The sequence below is a fragment of the Rhinichthys klamathensis genome, unplaced genomic scaffold (assembly GCF_029890125.1).
Source record: "Rhinichthys klamathensis goyatoka isolate OS25496 unplaced genomic scaffold, OSU_Roscu_1.1 h1tg000240l_1, whole genome shotgun sequence".
Classification (NCBI taxonomy): Eukaryota; Metazoa; Chordata; class Actinopteri; order Cypriniformes; family Leuciscidae; genus Rhinichthys; species Rhinichthys klamathensis.
This window is the reverse complement of record NW_026606762.1, coordinates 614,732-641,301: the sequence shown is the minus strand read 5'-3', so window position 1 is coordinate 641,301 and position 26,570 is coordinate 614,732. Positions and strand designations below refer to the sequence as shown.

The following is a 26,570-nucleotide window of genomic DNA, read 5'->3' as shown; positions in this document are numbered from 1 at the left end:
TATACCGCAATAAAAAAGTAATCAAATAATTACACAACAACTAATAACTGCAAAAAAGTGCAAATGTTTGACACTGTAATCATAATTTCGAATTCATTAGTTAGTAAGTCATTATTTTACAGATACAGAAAGTACAGTTTTGCTTGTGGATATCCAATTAACTTGCTACCAACAAAAACCTTTGCAAGTAAATTAGATGCTACTTGTAAAGATTTACAAATCCAGTGATTAGTTCTTCCTCAAAAACGCTTGTTGCATTTGTTTCCTTTTTTGTTCCTGTAGCTCAAACAGTAGAGCATGGCTCTCAGATAATGTGTGAACAGATAATATACAGCGTAAGCTTCTTTGGATAAGAGTGACTGCCAGATGTGTAAATGTAATAGAATATCTCTATAGGACTATTGTGCCTTTACTACAAAAGACCCTCGTTATAAAGAAGTACACATAATTGTATAGAATGTGCACTTGTAGTGTACTTTAAATTAAAAAAAAAAAACTGTACTTGAAAATAATATAAATAAATTAAGTTTCTTTCATGACTGTTTTTAAACACATTTATGTAAACTTTTAAAAAGTTCACTTTGCAAAAGTAAATCATTGTTTTAATGATCCTTTGGCATACTTATAGTACAACACTTATCTTGTTATGTTGAATAACATACTAAAGCACAAATATTTGATAATAATTTTAACTGTAGTGAGTTATTTGATAAAACATTTAAGGTTAACATGTTTTAAATGTGCTAAATTGCAATTCCATCATTACAAATGCGTAATTGCAAATATATTTAAATACAGCATACCAATTTCAGTGGAAATGATGGTTACACTTTATTTTAAGGTGTCCTTGTTACAGTGCAATTATACATTTAAGCACTGAGTAATACGAATTAACTACATGTACTTACTATGGGTTAAGGTTTGGTTTAGGGTTAGATGTATATAATTCTGCATAAACTATTGTTATTACTATAGAAACTACATGCAACATACAAGGACTGTAAAATATTTTAGTTTATCATATATATATATATATATATATGCCAGTACATGCAGCAGTAAAATTTAACCATATTTCATAGTCCTACTTAAGTGGGTCAAAACAGTAATGCATTTTTATTTAATTGAAATTAGGATGCATTTAAGTGTCCGAAAACATTACATTCAGTTCACACTTAAGTATATTCTTTTAGTAGTATGTTATTTCAATAATAATTTCTCTTTTTAAAAAGTATACAATTGTCCTTTTCACAAGGGGTTGATTAACAGCCAACCATTCTCATGTGCAATATGCATCAGATGATTATTGAACGAACTTAGGGCTGTCTGAGGCCAAGTTTAGTTTAAGCTGGTCTTTTTTTAGCAGGGCATGGAGTGCGGAATCTTCATTTACAGAAAAGATTGTGTATGGGCATGAGAGAATGGGACACTTCAGTCCACAGCAAAACATCTTCACCTTGACTAGTCAGTGAAACAGACCAGAACGCATCTTAATTGAGGCATGATAACATGTAGGAATGATAAGCAGGAGAGAGAGGTTCGATTTAATTAGAGTAGGCAAGCGTGAATATTTAATGAGCGGGGCCGAGACTAATTACGAGAGCAGGGCGACGATGAGCTCATGCACCGTTTCAGCATGGATCAACAAATCACACCCTACTACAACAAATCAGACCCACCACAGCGTCTCAAATCACTCCCAAAAGAGAAAAGCTTATCGCAGCGGAAATGAGAGGTGTTGACCAACCCGAACTTCCTCAACCTTCAGATGAAACCCAAACAAGTGAAGGGCGGTCCTACAGAGGGTGTCTGGGCGCCGAAGCGAGCGGTTGACTAGGTGATGTGTCACTTTTTCAGGAGGTGAAGAGCGTGGGGAGATCCTGCAAAAGACCCACGTGGCTCTCTTACCTCTTTCTCTGCCATTGGCGAAGCGGCCACGGTAACAGCTAATCGATCGCTCGCGAAATCCCCCAGCACGCCCTCGCCGGGAATGATCAATATCCCTAGCAATTAGAATCCCCTATCTGCATGGCTGCAGGGACCTCGGGGTAGATCTGTGGCCCGCAAACACCCAATTTAGTCCTCAACTTACCACTTAATTACTAAATCCTCTGTAATGTGTATTGGCAGACGGGAAGTTGTGCTGCGCACCAGCGGATGGCTGACTGAACAAGAGACCTTTGGCAAGGTGCTAGTTAAGATGCGCTTGCTCGTCCTCTTCCAGCCAGTTAAACATCTGATTTCACACACGGATCCAGACCCACGTGATTCCTCCATTGAGCGCCAGCTGCGCCACACTTTCTCAAAGGAGGGCAGCGCGGGAGGTAAAAGCGGCACGTCAAGGGTCATGAAGACTAAAACACACTCTGAACCGTCCTGAGAATTGCAGCTTCGCTTAATAAAACTCGGTTAGTGTCAGAGACAGTGGCGCAGTGGACTGTGCACATACGTAAGAGCTGCTCATTGGGAACACGGTTTGAGTCTCAATCCCATGTCCATGTCCAACTGATTCTGCATGCAAGTCCTCTTGGGAAGCTTATATTTATGCTGCACACACTTGAAGATTTTAAGCCCGAATTGCGAACGATCGGGGGTGCGTTGCACCGAATTTGAGGCTTGATAAAATCCTCAATTGTGTGGTGTCATTATGATTATTTTACTGCTCCTGATCGAGCTGGAGTCTCCAAAATCTTAAATATCAAACGTGATACGGTATTTACAACTCTTGATCGGGCTGCTTATTCAAATGGCTAATATTGGCCACAACCCGTTGCGCTTTGGATGAGGATTCAATTAGAACTACAAACACTACTAATAAAAGTGTTAAAAAACTACAAACATGGCGGATGTGCGAGTCCGACGGCTAAGGAGAGAGGTTTAGATTAAAGGGGTTTGAGTGATTAATAATCAGTATATAACCTGATGAAAAGACATTTATTCAATGTTGTCCACATTCAAATTTATCGGTAACAGCATTGTTAACTCTTGTAAAGGTACGTTTGATCATTAACTTTTAAATGCATCAATATGCAAATTGCAAACATAAGGAGAGTTCTCCGCAAGAAAGACCCATGACTGGCAGATCACATGATGCTACTACATTTCTCTCAGAAACGATAGAATATGTAATTAAATTGAATGTGGAGAATTTGAACTGTGACAAGATGATTGACAGGGCAGTTTAAACGGTGACAGGATGCACGTAACCAAGCGACAGAGTGGTCTGTTAAAGACGCTATTATGACGAAGTAGTACAGTATGTCCTACTCTTCTGCTACACACTCAAAAGTATGTACTTTTTCTTTACAAAAACAGTACATACTTTAGGGCATAGTATAAGTAGGCGAATTGGGAAGCAGCACTCGTGTCTGTGGAATTGCCACGGTGAAATCATTACTATAATCGGCAGGTTTGTGGCCGAATCATCTAGTCTAGTGTGTGTGTTTGTTTATAATGTTAAAAATCGGTAGAAACTGTCCTTATGTCTGTGGTCTCCCATGGTTTGAAAATCATCTAGTGTGTCCCAGGCCTTATGGGTTCATAACTATAACTATGTAATTATGACAATGTGTATGTAATGCAAGTGATATCGTTTGGAACACAATGGGAACTATTTACACTTATTATCTGTTAACTGTTCCATTTACACATTACCCATTAAATGCGTTTCTGCAAAACTAATATAAATTCTATCTTCACTTCGTCACTATACAAATTCAATGGTGTTCATGTCACCAAAAGCAACAGATATTCATTGCATTTTATCATCAGCTGATTTCAATCATCAAGTGGCATCAACACTGGTGTGAGAATTTAGCATTCACCACTTTTAATGAAGATGACAATGTTTTGAGCTCCAGGATGTGATGCCAAACGTTCACATATGTGGCTTCCTCAACCACACGCATTTACACTTGTATAGTTGCATCTTGAATACGTTGCAAACCTCCTCAAGTGGTTTGTTCATTTCGGAGGGAATTTACACCTGGTCTTTTCATGATCGGATAGAATTTCAGATTTCTTCCCTTCTTTTTTCATCTACTGACAGAGCAAAGAAGCAACACAAAATGGAGACAGAATAATGTGTATAAGGTGTGCAATTGATTTTTATTTGAATTGTATCATGATTTCCACAGGGTGCAACAATGCTCATCCATTGGTTCCGCCGTTCCAGAAGTATTTTTCCCATTCATTTTTAAGTCTTTGTTAAAGAGTTATAAGCCATGAACCAAACCGGCCAGATTCAAGGTGAACAATACAACATTATGCATACAAATATTTTAATTATTATTCGACAATATAAAAAATAACTTGAAATAATATACCTTGATGGCTTCAACGAAAGCATTTATCATTGATTATCAACCTCAGACCTCACAATAGGTCTGTCTTTAAAGGTTCATCAATTTCCCTATGGAGAAAATGAATGGGATATTTACTTCTGGAACCTGACAGTTGCACTCTATTCTCAGTCTTCATGGGAAATGTAATTTAAAATTCTAAAATTAATTTTAAATTACTAAATTATTTTCTGTGGCAATTGACAGCTGCCATCCATAAAGATTAGCGTATTTGATCAGGAATATTCCTACAATATTCCAAAACTAGGAAAGTCAGGGCTCAAAGAAAATCCAGAGTTCCCCACTGGTAATACTGGCATTGTGGTGGCGTTCATGTGCGCTCATCTGGTAAATACAATCATTTAGACATGACTTGAAGGCAGTATAAAGCTGAGAAATTTGGATTAATCGGCTCATAGCTTCACTAGCAGCCTTAATATGAGTGTGATATGAGAGTGTCATCCTGAGGAACTGAGTTTGGAAAGCTGTCTGCTGTACTATGCAGTCCAAATAATCACTCAAACCGCATTCGAGCACACTGAAAAACAGGCCATGCTGATCTTTTCTCGCGGGTGTTCAATTCTGGACACTGAGGCATTTCTAAAACAATAGCCGCGTTTCCACTGCCAGGCCAGGGCTAACAGCGAGCCGAGCCAGTGGCCTCGGGCCTCAAACACCGGGCTTGCAGCCCCGCAGCGCTGCCCTAAACCCCGCCCCTAACACGCCTTTCTGAATCAAACGTCATACAACCCAACCCATTTCAGCGGGTATTATGAATTTATTTCTTTTTTAAGTTAGGAAGATAGCATGTATATTAACTCACCGGCCGTGGCTCCAGCCTGCAATAGTGTCCAGATTGTCTCGCGAGTCGCCACTAACAGAGGGACGGTGACCCAGCACACCGTCCATCAAGTCGAACCATGGAATTTGGAAAGTTCCTTCTCTGAGCTCCGCTTTGTCCATTGTGCGTTTGAATCGCCTTGTACAATACTGCGCCCGCAACTTTTTTTTTTCCTGAACTTGAAGCGTTGCTCGCTGAATGCTTAGCTTAGAAAGTTCAGCATCAATGTATTTTATAACGTCTTCGTTTCTTCACACGCCGTCAAATTGACGTTTTACCCTTTCTTCTGCCCAAATGCTCAGAAGAGCTTTGGTATCTTCGACAGACCAGTACAGGCGATTCACCATTTCGAGCAGCGATTATTTTGCGCGATATAAAAAAGTGAAATGTGCATCTTGCTTCAGATCATAACGTTCCATAACACCGATAAACTCCGCCTTTTACCTTGACCACGCCTCTAGCCCGAGCTGGCCCGCTTTGGCCCAAGGTATTCGACGGGCCAGAAATCCTGGCCGTTGGCCCCGAGTAAGCCCCGGAAGTGACAGTGGAAACGCGACTGGCTCTGGCACGCACTAGCACGGCTCGGCCCTGGCCCGGCAGTGGAAACGCGGCTAATGATTTGAGTCATAAACAACCTGTTTTTTCCCCCAATATAAGGGTGTAGTTATGGTATCTACGAGCAGGGGCTAACTGGACCAAGCAGACCTCCTGGTTTGGAGCTTACCGTGAGTCCTGCAGCTCCTGCTGGGTGTTTTCCAGACTGTCTGTTATTCTCTTGAGCTCTGCCTGCAGTCTCCTCTGGGCTTTCTCTGCCCGCACCACCTCGGCCACACGCTCGGAGAGCTGCTCCTGAGCCAGATGTTGACCTCCCTCCAGCATCTGGACCATCTCCTGCTGCCGCGTCAGCTCCTGGCCTAAAACACACACACACATATAAACCATGATATCTGTGAAGACCTCACTTCAAGAGTGTCCGATTTTTGGATTTGTAAAACAATTTATATATATATATATATATATATATATATATACACACACACACACACTGTATATACACTACTATTCAAAAGTTTGGGGTAGGTACATTTTTTTAGTTTTTTTTAAAGTCTCATTAAGGTAGGGTAGGCAGTTTTTGGAGAGGCTAGCAATAGCGAGCTAGCTTTGTAATCATAAGATCCCACCCTCCCTTCAGAGCCACGCCTCCTTCAAAACACATGAAGGCATTCAGCAGAGCAAACAAAAGCATCACGAGACACAGCGTTAAATTACCTTATGTCTAAAACCACATAACATTACCATAATAATGAACATGAACTGAACAACTGAAAAAGTACCTGACTGCTGCAGATTCATTTCGCCGTTGACAGTGTTGCCATTGAAACGCATAAATTCAAGTCACAAACCGCTCTGAGTATAACGTCACAGGTTTCCTTCTGAATTATGGCATGAACGCAGCATAAGCTCATTGTTTTGGTTCAGGTATAACTTGTAAAAGATGGCTGCTGTGATGTCTGCGCGAGCAGGTGCGCGGAGGTATGGAAATACATACGTTGATAGCCAGGTAGGACATCGTATCATTGCCTTTCAACCAGCATAACAAAAATGTTTCTGCTAAGGCTGCATTTATTTGATCAAAAATACAGTAAACACATTAAAAGTAATATTGAGAAATATTACTATTTGAAATAACTGTATTCTGTTTTAATGTTTTTAAAATTTGTATTCCTGGGATGCAAAGAATTTTCAGCATCATTACTCCAGTTTGCAGTGTCACATGACCCTTTAGAAATAACTATAATATGCTAATTTACGGCTGAATTATTATCACGTATTATTGGTGCTCAATTATTAATAACGGTTCTTATTATTATCAATGTTGAAAAGAGTTTTTGTTGTTTAATATTTTTGTGGAAACCATGATACATTTTTTCAGGAATCAATAATAGTAAAAAAAAGAAAAAAAAAGAAAACCTCTTACTGACCCCAAACTTTTGAATGCTAGTGATAATTTTACAAAATCTTTCTATTTCAGATGCTGTTCTTTTGAACTTTCTTTTCATCAAATAATCCTGTTTTTTTTTTTTTTTTTTTTACTGTTTTCAACATTGATACTAATAATAAATGTTTCTTGAGCATCAAATCATCATATTAGAATGATTTCTGAAGCATTGTGGGACACTTAAGACTGAAGTAATAATGCTGAAAATTCAGCTTTACCAAAACAGAAATAAATTGCATTTTAAAATATATTCAAATAGAAAACAGTTATTTTAAATTGTAAAAATATTTCACAAATTACTGTTTTTGCTGTATTTTGGATTAAATAAATGAAGCCTTGGTGAGCAGAAGAGACTTCTTTTAAAACATTAAAAAATCTTACCATTCTAATAATTTTGGCCACCACCGTATATATATATATATATATATATATATATATATATATATATATATATATATATATATATATATATATATATTTATTTATATTCATATTTATGTGTGTTTGTGTGTGTATATACACAAAACCAGTGTATACACAAAGTCCATGTTTGCTTTTTTTATATACCATTCCAGGGTATACAATGATATATATTGTTGATTGTTTCTAATAAGCATCATTCCCACAGTGGCGTGTGTTAAAATGTTTATGTATCTGATGGCTGGAGGCTCTGAATTGATGGTCTTATTAATTTCAGACGGGACACTCAGACTGCTGGAGAACACAAACAGGTGCACACACATACTCTGACAAACCCAAGTGCACTATCACACAGATTTAAATGCATTTGCTTTTCTCTTTTGGTCCTGCTGAAATGACCAAATTGTACCAGCATGAATTTTCATGGTTGTTAAGCAAGCACTTCTGAGCTTCTGTTTACAATAGTTTACAATTTTGTATGTATTAATGTTTGCATCTGTTTGTCATATAAAGCGATCGCGTCTATTCATAAGACTTGGATTAAAGCACTCGATTCATTTGGATTACTTTTACTGTGTCTTTATGAACTTTTTCAATGGAAGGGCCAGAAATCTCTCAGATAAAATATCTTATGGGTTTGGAACAACGTGAGCGCGAGTAATTAATAACAGAACTTTCATTTTTTTTGAGTAGGCCCTACTATCCCTTTAAGTTGCACTTAATTATGAAAACATTTCAAGTGGCACTTGCAAACAAACTGACTTTTCTTAGCCATTTTTTTAATGATTATTAATCAACTGGTGCCAAGGTGGTTTTAGTAGATGTGTCCTAGTAGAGTGACCACATGTGTAGTTCATGACATAAACTATGAACACGATCCAGTAGCGTATGACAACACGAAAGTGTCAGGACAGTATATCAATCACTTTTTTGTGAACTGTTTTGCATGAAAGATGTGCTACCTTTCTTTAAAATGATTGCCACTTGGCAAAGCAATGACATTAATTTTAAGGGCGGCTTAAAACCTTTTCGGGGCTGCTGCATTTGAAGTTTCAGGTAAGAATCTTTCGAAGATATCAATAAAGCGTATATTTACAATTATTCACATCATGGCAGTCCACCATGTGAGCTCTACAGGTGTTGCACTGTTACCCGTCTCTCTGCAAGTGGTGTGAGCCTCCTTCAGTTGTTCTCTGAGCTGAAGCAGCTGCGTTTTGAGTGAGACGCACTCTTTCTCCCTCTGCCTTTTCTCTTTCTTGGCTCTCTGCAGATCAGCTTCCAGCCCTCGAGCCTCTGCCGCCCTGCTTCGGATCTTCTCCCGCGCTTGCAGAAGATCAGCCTCGGACTGTCTCAGTAGGGCGTCTCTCTTCTGGATAGCCTGAGAGAGAGAGTGGCTGTGAGATTCTGCCATAGGCAAAGCGTTTCTGATCTGCACCTGTGAGTGTGTGTGTGTACTTGTTTACCTGGTCACACTGCCTTTGAGCTGCCTGTAGTTCTCCTTCCAGATTGGCTACCTTCAGCTCCAGAGCATCAGCTTGTGCTCGTCTCCGGCCCTCGTCCGCTGCATCCGCCTGGAGCTTCTTCACCGGCTCCTGCAGTCGCTGCATCTCTGCAACACACAGCTGATCAGAATCTGTGGTAGAATCGAGTGAGGAAGTGGCTACGTTTACATGCACAACTTTTGTTTCAATCGGACTGAATTCATTCCGATTGTTAGTGTTTACATGAACGCTAAACATGTGATCGGGTTGATGTGCGCGTTTATATGTCTCAAGCTTAAAATCTGTTCCACCTTACAGACACTGGGAGAAAGGAGAATTTTAGAATGACGGGACACTAATATGACACTTTATTCAACAGCTCGTTCCGCGCGTCATACGTCATGACGCTATTTTAACGTCATTGCACATGCGCAGTCCTTTCAGTTTCGGTTTTCAATCCGATCAAGTGTTAGAAAAGGAATAAACCACCCGTTTCAATCCGATCGAAATGTCATGCGATTCGAGCTCAATCGGATTGATTAAGGTGTTTACATGGAGGCTTTTCAGTCCGATTGACCCATCAATCCGTTTACTAATGGATTATTTGGTTGCATGTAAACGTAGCCACTGAGTAGCGAGTTCACTCACCTGCCGGACTGTATTGTCGGTGTCGCGCCAACTCCAGCTGGCAGACCCGCATCTCCTGGGCGCTCTGACCGCAGCGCTCCAGCGACTGGAACAGTGCCTAAGGACAAACACATACACACCTCCACTAACATGCCAAGTCGTCACACAGCTGTCAAACTTCTGTGACTGTGCCTTGGGGGAGTCGTGTTGATGCCCGGGGCACTGGAGGGGCCAACCTAAGGTGGATAAGAATCCCCCAAGCTGTCTCCATCCCTAAGGCTATCGCTACGCCCGCTGCTTCCGCTCGCCTCTTCGACTCCATTCCACTCCAACCTGGCCTTCATTTAGCATCCTCACTGTGGCACGTATACATACGCCTGCCGAGGTTGCGACACAAGGTTTGTCTCTGACAGGTGTCGCCTCCAATCCGGCGGCATGCGCTTGTGACACGCTAACCATTCAATTAAGTCTCTGGGATGCCGTACCATCTCTTAATTACCCTGGCAACCAGGTTGTGTGTGAACGTCGACCTGACAGCTGAAGCGGTGTGTCACAACGGTGCGGGTAACACATACCATGCTCTCGTCTGCTGTGTGCAAACGGGACAGGTTTGAGCGAGATCTGATTGCGAAACTAATAAAGTACAGGCATAATCTGCGAACACGGGCAAGGTCGGGGGCCCTTCGTTTGGCACTATTAAAATAACGAGGTGTTACGAGGCGCTGGGACTCGCCACTCCAACTCGAACATGTGTCAAGACAAATCTATATTTCATGGCCACTTACAGATGTATAAATAGCCAAACGAGGTGCTGGAATCATCTATAAAACTCTGCTAAAAGGTTGCCAGAAGATGGCGGGCACTGTCAGCGGGACCGGAGGGTAATCAATCTGAGAACGGGGAGCGGGTGGGCAGTGGCGCGAGGAGGGCACTAAATCACGTCGCCGTTTGCGTAGAGTGCGACGAACCGCTGACACTCGGGCTGACGTGCGAGCTCTCTGACAGCCTGATGGATCGCTCCACTACACTCCATTAAAGCTGGATGGCTGGCTGCCATGCTGACATAACAAACAATTAGTCACAAAGGTGCCCATGAACTTGCACGAAGCCTCTCCGGATCCAATCAAAGCCTCAGCTCATGACTGATAAATAGTCCCCGAGTTGCACAGTGTCAATGAATACAGTAACGTGTGACACGGGGAGCAGGTGGGTCCATTTAAAGCCCATTTTTGTAACAGGCAGAGATTACAGTGATGGATCCATGCAGATGTGAGTGTGGCATGTGGCGTTTTTCTCAACTACAAAGACATTGCTTCACTCACCTGCTCTAGTTCCTGAACGCGGGACAGCTGGGATTCGTAGTCTGAGTCGGAGTGGATGTGAGTGGCTCGGTAGATGGAAAAATCAGCCTGTGTCTTCACTAGCGTCTCTTCTTGCTCTTCAGCCTAGAAGACACACACATACACACACAATCGGTCACATTCAGCTCTCAAAAGTTCTTTAGATTTACAATCCTGCTGGAAATCCATATTTCCAGCAACAGACTGTTCACACATTCAAATTTATGTTGTGATAAAAGTGATAAAACTGTATTTTTGTAACTATTGGTAAAGCATGGTGCTAGAAACACCATGGTCATATAGGTTTCATTCCTAGGGAACACGTATATTAAAATATATATATCTTGAATAACCCCAAAGGCCACTTGTGCCCAATTACCAAGTCTACTGAATATTAAGTAGGTGAAAAATGATCTGTCATCTAATTAATATTCATGAGCCATGATTATGCGCTTTATTGTGTGTTATAGAATAGGGAAATAAGCAGTATTCTGGACAGAAAGTCTGGGTAGTTATTATTCTGAACTGTAAAACAGCATGCAAAACCATAAGCAGCTCAGTCTCGATCTGGTCTTGATCTTCTTCAGTTAGAGTAAGGTCTGATAACAGGACCTAATGCCTGTTAAGTTCTTCCTTATGAGAAAGATAAATCAGTCCAGCACAGTGCTGTCAGAACTGAAGACTGAATATAAAACAGTTCCAAATGGCCTCAGACTTAACGAAGATAATATTTCGTTATGTCACACTGCCTGTTGCTGTTGTTCTGAGAAAGACAAAATCGACGATGAGCTAGGAATAAGCAAGGAAGGTTATATAGAACATGATATCGTACTGGCAATTCAAGGTGCCTTACATATGAACAATGCAGACAAGAAATAAATAGACAGAAAATATAGACCTAATTAAAAAATAATAATCTTACATTGAGTGTAAGAGCATTTGTGGTTAAAAAGTATAAACATGTTTTTTTTTTTTTTTTTTTTTTGAAAATGACAGATGGTTTCGCTAGATAAGACCCTTATTCCTCGCAAAGAGCCCTTTGAAGCTGCAGTGAAACTGCAATTTGGACCTTCAACCCATTGGTTCCCGTTGAAGTCCACTATATGGAGAAAAATCCTGTAATGTTTTCCTCAAAAACCTTAATTTATTTTCAACTGAAGACAGACAGACATGAACATCTTGGATGACGTGGGGGTGAGTAAATTATCAGGACATTTAAATTCTGAAGTGAACTTCTCCTTTAAGAGTATTATTATTGCCGACAGCTCCCACTGAAGATGAAAAAAGAGTGAGGTGATTGACTGATGTGATGTTTTACATCACATCAAGGAAACTTCCCTTCTCACACTGTTGAAGGTTATGTGCTGTAATGCCGGGGCGCAGCAGGTTTTGAGTAAGAGGGAGCAATTAAGGGAAGCTTAAACGTAGAGGAAGGAGACATGGGCGAACGGCTGAAGGACGTGTGTGTTCTGAGGTCCTGACTGAAAACAGTTGGATCAATATAGCATACATGAGTGTGATGTTTAGGGATTGCTAATGGGACGCTGAGCATCATAGACATCTGAGAGGAGATGCTGGAGGTGCTAGAGGAGAAAAGGAACGGGAAGGTAGGGCAGGAAGGTCCTCACACCTAGTGTGCACTGTATCCGACAGAGGTGACTGCACCGCTGGGCTGTAGGACAAGGCCTGTCCCTCCACCGCTGAGAGCAATGCCCATTATTTCGACTAGACACCACAGACCCAGCAGGCTTTTCCACTTTACGCCAACCGGCCGCCCCTCCCGGTCAATGTACACGCAAATCAAAACAACTTCAGGTCCATTTAAACACCAGCCGAGCTGTCTGAAAGGGCCACACACGCTATCTTTACCCAACAACTACAAATCAATAACAACTTCAACTCCCAGAATTCCTCAAGAGAGCCTATCACAGCTCTCCAGCTGACACTGTGGGAAATGAAACACCTGAAAATGCTCTCTCCGCACATAGCATGAAGCGTGAGGGTTCTGACCTGGATCGATACAATCCAGTCAGAACACTCAAATGTATCTGAAGCTCAGATTGGCTTTTGCACCCGTAGAGTGGCGTAGATTCTCTTCCCCATTGTGTTCACACCTCAAGCTGCACTAACAAGACACTTTCCACCTGTACATGTGGTAACTAGGTTTCATTTGGCAATCTAAACCCAACAGAATTCAACTCTAGGGAGGAGATGAGTGTGTTAAGTCTGTTGCATTATGGGGCATTCATAGTGCAAATCTGCAGCATCTCTCTGGGACCCACGATACTCAATTTAATAGCTCACAGGAGTGAAAATATGGTGATTTAGCCAAAGTAGGACACGTTTCTTGGATCAACATTCCTAGAAAAACATTTCTGAGTCAATGACATGATGCTCATAGATTTGTTTGGATCTAAATATTGTTTCAAAAACACATTAAAATGCTATTCATTCATACATAAAATGTCTTAAATACAACACTTCTTTTATGAGCATGTTTCGATTTACTGCATTAATATTCATTTCTATATTTTTTTCAGGACAACTGGCCATATATCATGATGAAGATAGTAAAGAAAAAATTATGGTGTTTTTGTCACAATTATGCTCTGTTTAGTCATTCCTGTCGTGTCTGTATGAGTTCTCAATTAGTTGGTTTCTGTTTAGTTCATCTTTGTCCAGTTTCTGTTTAGTGTCCTCATTTACTATGTGTATTTATACTTCCTGTTCTGTTCAGTCGTTGTCGGTTATTGTTTGTCTTCTGAGTTTGTTATTCGTTTAAAGACTGTATTTCTTACCATCTCCATCGTCGTGTGCTTTCTAAGCCGTATTAAAAGTTTCCTAGTTTTGTTTCGGAGGTCTCCTACAATAGATCTACATGCATCCAAGTCAAAATACACTTTAATTTTCTCATAATATACATTGCATAATCACCTCTTTTTCTCACAGTGTCTGAAACCGTTTGATAAAGGATTCAGTCTCTCTAAACCCCTCCTTTCAGAGAGCCTACTCTGCTCTGATTGGTCATATGGCCCAGTCAGTTTTGATTGGTTGACTGTGCATGTATTGGAAATGAAACGTCCATTACCATATCTGAATCTCGACTCTGGAGACTTCCTCAGTGCTTGATACACAGTGATACGAATGGTAATGATGGGATCTGATTTACAATATCAATGTCAGCACGAGTCCTCATCATTTGGAAGTGCATGCAAAGTGGATTTGCTTTCGCTGCACAGAAAGCCTCTTCTCGACATGTTTACACGAACCAAACACTTTCAGGCCTCAGCTAGAACTAGTGTTAGAGGGTGGGCCAAAGAAGATGAAGACCATAGGCTGGCATTATGCAAATGTGAGGAATATGTCAAGAAGTGACACTGAATTGGCTGATGACCCATTTCAGCAGTTCAGAATTTATTCTTTTTTTTTAGGAGACCATAACTTTATTTGTTGAGAACTTTGATCTTTAAAATTTTGCAGACCTTTATTTAACTGCTATATTACACAAGTAATATTTAAAACTTTGATGGTGAGAATACTGATAATGAAGATGTTTTCATGAAAGTTCTTATTCATCAATGACCTAGACACCAACTCGTCAGATTCCTTTCATTCTCTTTGCTTTTAGTGGTTCTTAATGCTTAGGATTAGAGGTAGGGTTAGGACTACATTTGTTGGACAGGAATGACCAAGATGTTTGATCTTACTTAAAATCATGGTCACTGCGAAGAGACAGACCTGTTCAGCTATGGTTTAGTTAATGGTGTTTCCGGTTGGGCTACCTGTCGACGAAGGCTAGCAGCTGTGTCTCTGAGTGTGTGGATGAGCAGCTCACACTCTTCTGTGTGATTACGCCTGTGCTCCAGCTCTTCCAGTGTATCTCGGAGCTTCTGGCTCAGCGTGGCAAGGGCATCGTCTCCGCTCTCCAGCTGGGTGCAGTGTACCTGCAGATCCCCCTGCAGAGCTACAACCTGAGCTCTCAGACGGAGGACCTGCTCTTCCCTCTGGGCCACCTGAGGAGACCAAATCAGTCAGCCACACAGACAAACACATATCACTATCAGCACTGATGTCTGCTCTCAGTAATTCATTATACAGCCTCTAGCTTCAGAGTATTGTAGCTCAAAAATGTTGCAGAAAGCTAGATTTTTATAAATCAAGTCTTTGGTCTTTGTTCACTCCAATATGAAACCTGTATTAATAGTAATGCTGATATTTGCAAGCAAGGCCTAAAACAAATTTTTTTTTTGCCACACCTGCGAATGGCTGGTGACTTAAGAAAATGCACCGGCCATAAATATGTTTTACCGGCCATGAAAATATTTTTGTAAAAACAGGCTGTAATAACACCAAAATCTTTCAGTAAATCTTTCACTTACACCAGATTGACAATTAATTTCAAGACCACAGCTAAAACTACTATCCTAACTAAATATTATCATTATTAAAGACAAGTAAACAGTCAGTAATAAAATAAGAACAATTAATCAAAATTACAAACAAAAGCACAAATAAATACAATATAACAAATATTCAAATGAAATAAGCAGTGCTTTTCAGGTTGGTCTAACAGTAGTTTTCAGGTAAAGAAATTTAATACAGTACGCAAATGTAAAATAACACTGCATAGTCTGAAAATTATACATTCTTATTAATCCTAATTAAAGTTATAAAAGTTATTCAGTCAAGATCAGTGATTGATTTTTTTTTGTCCTTTGTTGTTTGCTGTCACTTTAAGAGCGAATGCACGGATCTAATATACTGATTCACATACGTTTACTTTCTCAACTGTTTATGTTCACTTAAGACATAACCGACTAGGATACAATTTTATTACTTAATTTTGTGTGAATATGTCCGCTCAAGCACAAGACGACATGAATTAGGACGACTTAGTATTTGCAAATAATGTGCTCCCTTTCGTGTCTTCTTGCACTTGAATATTTCAACGCATTCTCATCCTAGGGCGTCATATTTGACATATTTTGTTAATTTTAGGCCCGTTTGCAAGTACAGTACAACGAGACAGACTGATGATGTACAGTAATGTGATGGTTTTCTTTATGCGGTTATGCACTACCAATAAAGATACAGTAAAAATAGTATTTATATGAACTATTATCACTATTTCAAATAACTGGTTTGTATTTAAATATATTTCAAAAAGGAATTTATTCCTGTAATGGCAAATGTCTCCAGTCTTTAGTCACATGATCCTTCAGAAATCTAATATGCTGATTTTCTGCAGTCACTTGTAGTCACACACGCACGAGTCGAAGATCGACAAAAGTCTTTAAATGAATAAGAAGAACAAACATTTTGTTTGGAAACTGTGATACTTTTTTTCAGGATAATTTGATGAATAGAAAGATCAAAAGAACAGCATTAATTTGAAATCTTTAGTAACCTTAACCTTAAAGTGACAGTCTTTATTCTCATTTTTTAAAGATTTATTGCTGAATAAAAGTATTAATTTCTAAAAAACAATATATATATATCATACTGACCCCAAATGAACGGTAGTGTACGCTGGATGGTAATGATATCAATATACTGTGCATCACTAGTTGCAATGCAATGACTTAATTCTAAAGGTAACTAAGACTAATTTAAGTACCAACCTGATTGTGGGCCTCTTTCAGGTCCTCCTCTCGGCTAAGCAGAGTGTTCTCTAGTTGGGCGATCTTGCTGAGGCAGGCCTGGTACTTGTGTTTGCAGAACTCGAGGGATTCACTAAGAGGTTGTAGTCGAGCCTCAGCATCTGTGGCCAGTTTCTCAGCCTCCAATAGATCTGACTTCAGCTGAACCATCTCTGCATCCTGACTGTGGAGAGCTGCTTCCCTGCAGAAGGCCTGACACACACAAACACTTATATTTAGAAACAGAAGTTGGGTTATAGTGAAACTGAAGTCGGCTGTGCTGCCTCACCTCGTCCTCTGTGTCTCTCTGCTGTCGGTGCAGACTCTCCAGGTTATCTCTGTGCAGCTGCAGGAGAATCTGTGTGCTTTGCAACTCTCTCTTAAGGTCCTGCACCTCCTTCACCCGGCTCTCCTTCTGCTCCAGGGTCTCCTGCTGCCAGCGCTGCATCTCCTCACGCAGATCACAAAGCTCTTCATTTTGACCTATACACTGACACAGAACCAAGACCAAAAAACAACCTAGTAACGTTTCCCTGTTTATATCACTTTGCTTGTCTGTGTTTGTGGCGTGGAATTGAGAACGGATTAGTGATGCACTGACATTGATATTCTGTCCGATAGCGTTATGCCAATAATTATATTCAAGTTAATATTAAAGTTCTGTATGATTATGTCAAAACAACTAAACACTAAAAACGAATAAAAAACACTAAAAACTAAAATAAGTCATTTTAAATGTAAATTTAGGCATCAGAACATCATAATGTACAGTATAAAAATGGACATTAATTTTGTGAAACCGCGCAAGAGAGATATGGCTGCGCAAGTGATCCAATGCCTTGTTTATGTTTACGTGTTAAATGTGTGGGATGAAATAATAACTTCAAGAGGTTTAATGATACTATTAAACTACTATACAATGCAGATATTTGCTTGTCCTATTGCCTTATTTCACCAATAAATTTTATATTTCAAGTAAATACCTAGTTCTGGCATGAAACTCTAGATGGCGCAGGCTGATATATCTAACTTATTTGGTAGCGATCACATCATAGCACAGCTGATTGGTAGCGGTTGCGTCAACTTTCAAACAAATACCGGTGTGTTGCTGTTAGCAGTATGCAGCGTGCTTTCAGAAACCCTCCACCTTCCCCAGCTCCACCTGTATAGATCAGCTAAGGGGGTTAAATCATGTATATGTTACATGTGCAGCAGCAGCATGTCTTATATGCTCACAGCAACGTCTCGGTTAGACTGGTTGACATGCACATTTTTATGCTTTGGCTTCTTCTGGCACTATTTTTATTAGCAAATAACAAATATACACACTTGTAATACTTTGTTGGTAAGTGACTCACTATAATTTCTTCAGACAGTGTTGGCAATGTTGCTTTTAAAAGTAATGCATTATAATATTGTGTTACTCCCTAAAAAGTAACTAATTGCGCTACTTAGTTACTTTTTATTGAAAGAAATGCGGTAATGCTACTTTTACGTGACGTTTTCTCACCTGGTTGGGGCTTGCTTGTTTGTTTTTTTATTAACAAAATTTTATTTTTGGCAAATGTCAAGGCCCTTTCATGCCAAAAGTGAAATGATTAAGCCTCGAGCTGAAGGAAATGCAAATCCACGCCTATACAGTAGAGGGCGCAGCTCAAACAAACCTTTCAAGCTGCTGCCATTCTGAATCACAGAAGAATAGGATGCAAGAAAAGACAAAAAAAATTAAACACAAATGTGATGCTTATCTAAAGTAATTTTTGCTTATGTGTTTGAATTGGATAAATCGAAGGTCAAAGACATCGGTCAATAAAATGAGATTAAAGGGATAGTTCACTTTGAAATTAATTTTTGGTATGTTTTAGCTTACCTCAAGGACATCCAAGATGTAGGTGTCTTTGTTTCCACTGTAGTTTCAATTTTGATATTTTTAGGTCAAACCGTTCTTGTCTGTCAGTCATATAATGCAGGTCTATGGTCACCACCTCAAAGAGCATGCACAGAGAAGTCCAAATTAAACATGATTTAATGACTCGTAAATGTAAGTACACATTGATGGCCTAAGACACGAAACGAGCGGTTTGTGTGAGAAAACAAACAGTATTTATATCGTTTTTACCTCTTGTAAACACAGCCACGTCCAAGTGATCTGAGGGCGCGGGCGCTTCGGTCTTTTTCGGAAAGCGCCGGAAGTGATCTCTCGCGCGTGTACGTCACTCATTGTTTACACAGAACAGAGATTAAGACGGCTAATTAAAATGGTACTAATTTGCGCTTATCCGGGATGTTTAAACCGTCGTAAAAGAAAACAATTAAAAAAAATAAAAAATAAAACAATTGTATGAGTGACGTACACGCGCGAGATCACTTCCGGCGCATGCCGGAAAATACCGAAGCGCCGGCGCCCTCAGATCACTTGGACGTGGCTGTGTTTACAAGAGGTAAAAACGATATAAATACTGTTCGTTTTCTCACACAAACCGCTCGTTTCGTGTCTTAGGCCATCAATGTGTACTTACATTTACGAGTCATTAAATCATGTTTAATTTGGACTTCTCTGTGCATGCTCTTTGAGGTGGTGACCATAGACCTGCATTATATGACTGACAGACAAGAACGGTTTGACCTAAAAATATCAAAATTGAAAATACTGCGGAAACAAAGACACCTACATGTTGGATGCCCTTGAGGTAAGCTAAAACATACCAAAAATTAATTTCAAAGTGAACTATCCCTTTAAGTGCATTTGTTTTATTGAACACATTTAATTGTTGCAGATTTGCGTAATATTATGAGGAATACTGAATCTGTTTTTCTGCATTTGAGATAAGTAAATGCATGCTCACATTTAGTCTAGAACTATAATAAGCATCTTGTTTAGACAGCGCACACAACGCCTCTACACAGAACTGTTGTATACAAGCATCATCACACTAACAACAATTACCTGTTCTTATATTCAGTACAACAGCACTCTTGTGCGTGATATTCCTTAATTAGTATTAGTACACCTCAAATGTAGCTCATTGAATATAATTTATGGTCGGAATCATGCTATTATAACTCTCTATTTACAGACTCACTTCTACAGTCACACACTGGCATATATAATGAATGCTAGAGATTCTGAGACAGAAATCACCGAAGCCTGTTTGCTCCCTGAAGCGTGTCTGTGGTGGCTCACTGATAGCAGCTCTACATTAGATTATTAGACTCCAGAGAGAGCTGATCCCAGATTGGATAATATTATTTTTTCCCCTGGCTGATGATGCATTACAAAAATAAGGAGCACTGTAACAGATGTCTCGCAGGGTGAAAATAATAAATCACACAGACTACTGTGCACACACACATGCGGTATATTAGTTTTGTAAGTTAACTTGCGTGATTTATTAGGTTGGTGAAGGCCCTGGATGGAGTCTCCTCAGTGCACTGAACTTCCCTTTGCAAGCATCATTAAGACTGCAGCGCTAATTGTGTTGTTTTAAACGAGTGGAACCTGATAATGACTCCATTAGTGATTCACCTACACTTCTGTTTTCTTGGAGTCGAGCCGGGAGGCGGCACATGGACATGCACATAGGAAAAACTACTGACAGATGAATGGGATAAATGAAGCAAGAAAGCAGAGGAAAGGAGAGCATATGAATGTTTCTTAAGTTGATGAAAGCTAGAAAAAGGTGGTATAGTGGAGGAAGGGCTTGACAGCCAGAAGAAATATTAGGATCCTTCGAGGATGCCTGATTGGCCAACTAAATTGATTCACACTGCAGATGTGGCACAGAAAAGGTGCTTTGACACATATGGTATGTAAATACCTATAAACAGGAAAAAGTGTGGTTAAATGCTGATATTAATATCCCATGGTCCAGATTGGTTAGCTGATAACGTACATTACACTCCAGGACCCAATTCCAATTATTAGTTAATCTAACATGAGACAATGAAACTTCACCAACATTTTCAATCAGCTGCATTGAATGACATTTAGAGGGTTTAAGCAGTCAGCCTTGCAAGCAGTGTTGTACTAGTAGTTACTAAGAAATAGTAACTAGTTACAGTAACTAGTTACTTCATTCAAAAAGTAACTCAATTACTTTGTTGATTATTTACACCAAAAAGTAATGCGTTACTGTTAAAAGTAACTTTTTAGTTACTTTTTTAAAGAAAGTTCTTAAATGTTCCCATTAATGCCCTTTCATGCGTTATGGTCTATACAAACACAAAACTGACTTAAACAGAAAGTAATTTTTAAGCACTATTTTATTTAAGTCAGACCAGCACAAACTGAATATATCAAGGATTTCTGAAATAAATAACAAAACAAGCATTTTTAAAGCTAGTGACTTGTTTGCTTTCTCAACATTGATATGTTCATGCAGCTGACAGTATACGTTTTTACCACTGTGGTTTTTACTGCATGAATTAATATTTGAGCAATACAATTGTACCTTGATCATTCTTGTTAGTTCATAGTAGGCCTACATTAACTAAGGAGATACAAATACATCTAACAATGAATGATACTTCTACAACATTTATTAACCATATTTAATGCTAAAATTGTAATCTTATTGTAAAGTGTTACCATTTAACGTTATATGATTCAAGCTTGAAGAAGATGGCCATATTTAAATATCTGCAAAGGCCAGAGCATTAAAATTACATAAATGTAGACCTATATTACATGTACAGTCTTTCACTTTATTTGCTTAAATTTTAGAACACTTGATTAGACTTGATGTCGGCTGCATGAACATATCAATGTAAGCAATCAATCACGTCACTAGTTTTAAAAATACAACTTCGCTGGCTAATGAATGCATAAAAGTGACCAGCTGGATATAAACTAATGCAAATAGATGGTAACAATTGCGACATAAAACATGTGGGTCAGGTCTGCGTGTGTTTTTGTCACATTGCTTTAATCGCTTGAGGTAAGTTAGCCGTTACTAATGTTATACCTCTCAGACTCGACGGCAAGCTTCTGTTCTTTCTCTGCTGATGCAGCATCTAGTCAAAAAATTAATTACTTTATAATGATATGGCAATGTGTACTTAAGTGTTCTGTATTCATACCGTTTCGCTGTCTGTGTTTTAAATGCGCATCAAGTGCTCAGCGCTCTCCGTGCAGCTTGTAATCTCCGTGCTCGCGCTGCCTCACACGTGTACGTAAACAACTCAGCCAGTGAGTTTGTTATGTGTCCTCAGGTATCCTCTCGCTCTGTATAATGCTAGCAGTCTCTTCAGTGCTCTCGTACTGTGTAATGACAGCGCACACTTCTCAGCCGCTCCAGCAACTAATTAATTTTAAAAAGTAACGGACAACGTGCCATATGGTAACGGTAACGGAGTTAATTTATTTAAAAAGTAATGCGTTACAGTATTAGTTACTGTCAAAAGTAACTGCGTTACAGTAACGTGTTACTAGTAACGCGTTACTGCCCAACACTGCTTGCAAGGCCATGTAAAATGGAATCAATTACAGGAAAATATTGTATAAAAATTACATATTATTATTATTAATCACAGGCAATTGTACTTTTATTGTCACTAACACCAATTACATAAGTGCATCATGATTATTGGTGGGTGTTTTTTACTGCAAAATGACCCAAAAATGGCGACTGACTGACTGACTGAATGAATGAATGAACGAACGAACGAACGAACGAACGAACGAACGAACGATGAAATGTTTTGAGACAGCTGAATGACGGTTTCGGAGAAGTAAACACAAGTTGGCTCATACAACAGGACTTTTGAAAAATGAGCTTTTTCAGTATATCAGTAGCCTAATAAAATGTTTGTAGTGGACATGTTCACATGACCAGTAACCCCAAATCACTTTATCTCTGTAACCCCTCTTTGTTCTCTCGTAGAATAAATGAATCATGACTTGACTGAGAATAGTGACTAAAAGCTTTTCTGTGACACTTCATCCACACCTCTAGGTGTCAGTAAAAGTCTTCACCAAGATGACATATGGGCCAGAGCAACGTAAACAAAAAATGACAGAGTGCACCTTCTCGAGTCCTTGGAGGGAGTTGACAGCAGTGTGTTGCGTGGCGGCATTACAGCATGAATCAGTGCTAAGCTCAGTGTAATTTTCAAAGTCCCCATTTCAGTCCCAAACTCATCACACAGACAACAGCCCATGGCTATTTCAGATGAGACTCAGACAGAGAGAGGAAGGGTAGACCCATTTTATGGAGCTCTCTCGTTCTTTTCCGCCACTGATTAATTTCATACTAGATCGGTTGGCCAGCAGTGTTATTAGCATAAAATTTCCATGGATCAGGCCCTGCAATAAAACCCTGTCATCAAGTCACTTGTCAAACACACAATTTCAAATCTCATTTAGTTTCTAATATAATTTTCATACCAGGCGGAGGGATGCTGAGAGAGGTGGAGCGGTAGAAGAGAGACGGGAATGTGTTATGTAAAGGATAAACGGAGTCATCGATCAAAATTAAAAGAGCTTCGCTTCATGATTAAAAATTCTACGGATCAGCATCAAGTGTTTATCAGGTGAAGCAAACAGCAGGAGTTTGAGATGCTCGCTGTGGCAGAACTGGATCTTCTAGACTAGAGGACCTCAAGTGCTAGACAAGCAGTCAGCGTTCACTGAAACAACAATCTACTATGATAATCTAATGCCAGTGCGAAAGATAATTACATTTTTACATTTTGTAAACAAAATCAGTGTTGACTGCCTGTGCAAAATTTGCCAACAAGACACTAAGGGCCAGATTTACTAACAGCTTACGCCAGCGCAAACCCTCTTTTGGCATTAAAAAACTGCTGTCAAGACTTACTAAAGACACGCAGTGAAAAATTAGCGCTGAAAAGGAGTGGCTGACCTTATCGCATATGCATTTGTAGGAGTTTCCCTTTCATGCGCAAAATTTATGGCAGGAGAGTATTTAAATGAATCACGCAACACGATTTACTAAGGTTTGCGCTCGGCAATGTACTAGTGTTTGCGCCATTATTTACTGCCCAAAAAAAGCAAGTCTTATGGTGCGTTCACGTGCTATGGTAATTAGGGTAAATACCAAAAGCCGAAGTGGAAAATGCACATGAACACCCTCTCATGTGTTATTTTCCACTGGGCAGCTCGTAGAATATTTTGATGCACGAGTTGCCGAGATGAGATAACCTTTGACCTTTTCAAAATGGCGGAGAGCAACGCGAGAGTCGTGAATGGTAAAAATATGTACTATTCATGATCTAGAAAATATACAGCATATTATTTACCATTTGAGTTTTGATAAATCATTTTCTGGCTGTAGCAGATGACTTAAGCAATTTAAAATAGTTTTAGCTAAATAACAGGACTGGATCTCCATCTTTTTATCACATTACGACAACAAAAGCACTTGAACGCAACACACTGGTAAATACCAGTTCACAAGTGGAAAACATCATATTTTCCATAGCATGTGTGAACGCACCAATAAAGCAGACGCTACCTGGTAGATTGCGTTGGTCATTATGGAAATTATCTGACTGCATCTGTGTTCTTTAATGTGTGCGTCGTCAGTAGATCACGCACAGAACTTTCCACTCACATCAGCGCTGTTTTAGAATTGAGCTCTCACGCTAATTTGCCCTGTTTAGTAAATCTGGCCCATTCCCATCAAGGACGATAACAATAAAGTTTTAATTAACGTTCTAATTCTGTGAGAATACAGTTGTCCAACCCCAACTATAACGATAATGACACATACAAACTACTTTGTTGAAATTACTTTCAGATTTTTTTTTCAGCCAACAAGAATCTACCCATCTTTAAAGAGCGCAAGCATTTAAACTGTGTAACTCCCTAAAAAAGTAACTGATTGTGTTACTTAGTTACTTTCTATGGAAAGTAATTTTGTTACTTTTGTGTTACTTTTTCTCACGTGGGTTGGACTTGCTTGGTTGTTTTTAGAAAAAAAAGTAATCTGATTACGTAACTCGTGTTACTTTTACTGTGTTATCTCCAACGACAGACGACTTGGTTGTTATGGAGTGTTCTAAGTGTTTTTGAGCACATGCTATGTGTTTTCTGCAAGTTTAACGTGCATTTAGGAAGGCTGCATATGCTAGGCTTACTGTATTTACACATTTACAAAATTTACAACATTTTTGTGGACAGACGTTTGCAGCATTTCAGCAGTGTTCTGCCAAAATAAAAGCTTGAAGATTTGAAATATTTAAAGCTCAAGGGTTTGAACTAGGCCTGTCAGTTAAACGCGTTATTAACGGCGTTAACGCAAACCCATTTTAACGCGATTAATTTTTTTATCGCGAGATTAAGTCTTTTTGGCCTAGCAAACTTTGTAGTTTTTTTTCACATGCTCGCACGAGGATGTTTTGTTGCTTCGTCGACCAAAGCGCAAGAGCAGCGGCGTGCACTCCGCGGTCAAATTTCAAAATAGTTCAACTTTTGCCGCTGTGACGATTACCAGCGCGGCCAATAGAAACTATTTGGCATCCAAAAAGTTTTGAAAACTGGCGTAGCGCCGCGCATTCTGCGTCCTGTCTGAAAGCACCGGATCTAGCTAGACCGGAAACACACTTGTTGCGAGCCGGCCAAATAGTAGGTTAACGTTAAGTTTTGAGTGGATGAAGAGCGCGAGACGCCGAAATGGATGCCAATAAGATTCTGAATTAAAAACGTTTAACGTTACTTTTAAAAAGTTGCCAAATGGTCCCATTGACAAGACCAAAGTGATCTGTGTTTTGTCGTTGTGAACTGAGCTATCATCATCGCAGGACGTCCAGTCTGAAATACCACTTGATGGCCAAGCACACACACACACAGCTGATGCGAATTCTCCGCCCCCTCGTCAATATCAGGACCTCGTCAGTATTTCTTTCACCCTTTTATTGATGGACATGTGTTACATTGTGTGAGAGATTATTTGCTCCAAGTGAGAATGTTTTAATGTGAAATTGAACACAGTATTGTCAATGTTGTTTTCAATAAAAAAACATTTGCACAAAGCAAGCTGATCCACTTTTTCATGTTGATAAGAGCATTCAAATTAGAAAAAATAATGGGACAAAAAGAAATAAAGAGACATTTTGATTAGATAAAAATGTGCGATTAATTGAGATTAATCGCGAGTTAACTATGACATTAATGTGATTAATCGCGATTAAATATTTTAATCGTTTGACAGCACTAGTTTGAACATGAAGAATTTAAAACATAAATAAAACATAAATAAAACATAAATTAATGTGATTAATCGCGATTAAATATTTTAATCGTTTGACAGCACTAGTTTGAACATGAAGAATTTAAAACATAAATATTGTAAACTTGCAGTGTATATAAAATTGTTTATTATTATTATCAACTATTCATTTTCATTTTATAATTGTATTTATTTTAAATGTTTTTTACAATTATAATTAACAAAATAATATATTTCTGTTATAATTAGAGTTAAAACTTAATAAATTGATAAATTAAAAAATGTAATGTCTAGATATAAAGCCAAAATAAAGCACAATGACACTTTATTTTAGTGTCCTTGTTACACGTCACAATTAGTTACTGTAGTACTAACAAGTAGTTACTGTAGTACTAACTATAAATTCTGCATAATTACATGCAACTAACCCTAAACCAACCCCTATTCCTAACTCTATAGTAAGTACATGTAGTTAATTATTATTACTCAGTACTTCAATGTATCCTTACACTGTAACACGGACACCTTAAAATAGTGTAACCTAAAACGCTTACTAATAAAAGATAAAATATTTGATCAGTTTACTTGCACGTCATGTGACCATTAAACAACATCAGAGAACAGTGAACATGTGAATGTGTTGTTACGTTATGTAAATATTAACTGAAATGAAAAGAAAAAATAAACAAAAT

At 39.1% G+C, this 26,570-nt stretch overlaps 1 protein-coding gene across 1 annotated transcript in view; it reads right to left on the bottom strand.

The window, feature by feature from the left end:
- Nucleotides 1-26,570, bottom strand: part of LOC130100351 (polyamine-modulated factor 1-binding protein 1) — a 239,432-nt gene that overhangs the window by 12,494 nt on the left and 200,368 nt on the right. Inside the window, exons 15-22 of the mRNA XM_056265779.1 lie at nucleotides 16,977-17,177; nucleotides 16,670-16,900; nucleotides 14,831-15,061; nucleotides 11,031-11,153; nucleotides 9,730-9,826; nucleotides 9,064-9,209; nucleotides 8,753-8,978; nucleotides 5,906-6,095 (exon numbers count right to left, since the gene is read on the bottom strand). Coding sequence (XP_056121754.1) covers nucleotides 5,906-6,095; nucleotides 8,753-8,978; nucleotides 9,064-9,209; nucleotides 9,730-9,826; nucleotides 11,031-11,153; nucleotides 14,831-15,061; nucleotides 16,670-16,900; nucleotides 16,977-17,177 — 1,445 coding nt within the window. The remainder of the gene's footprint in view (nucleotides 1-5,905; nucleotides 6,096-8,752; nucleotides 8,979-9,063; nucleotides 9,210-9,729; nucleotides 9,827-11,030; nucleotides 11,154-14,830; nucleotides 15,062-16,669; nucleotides 16,901-16,976; nucleotides 17,178-26,570) is intronic.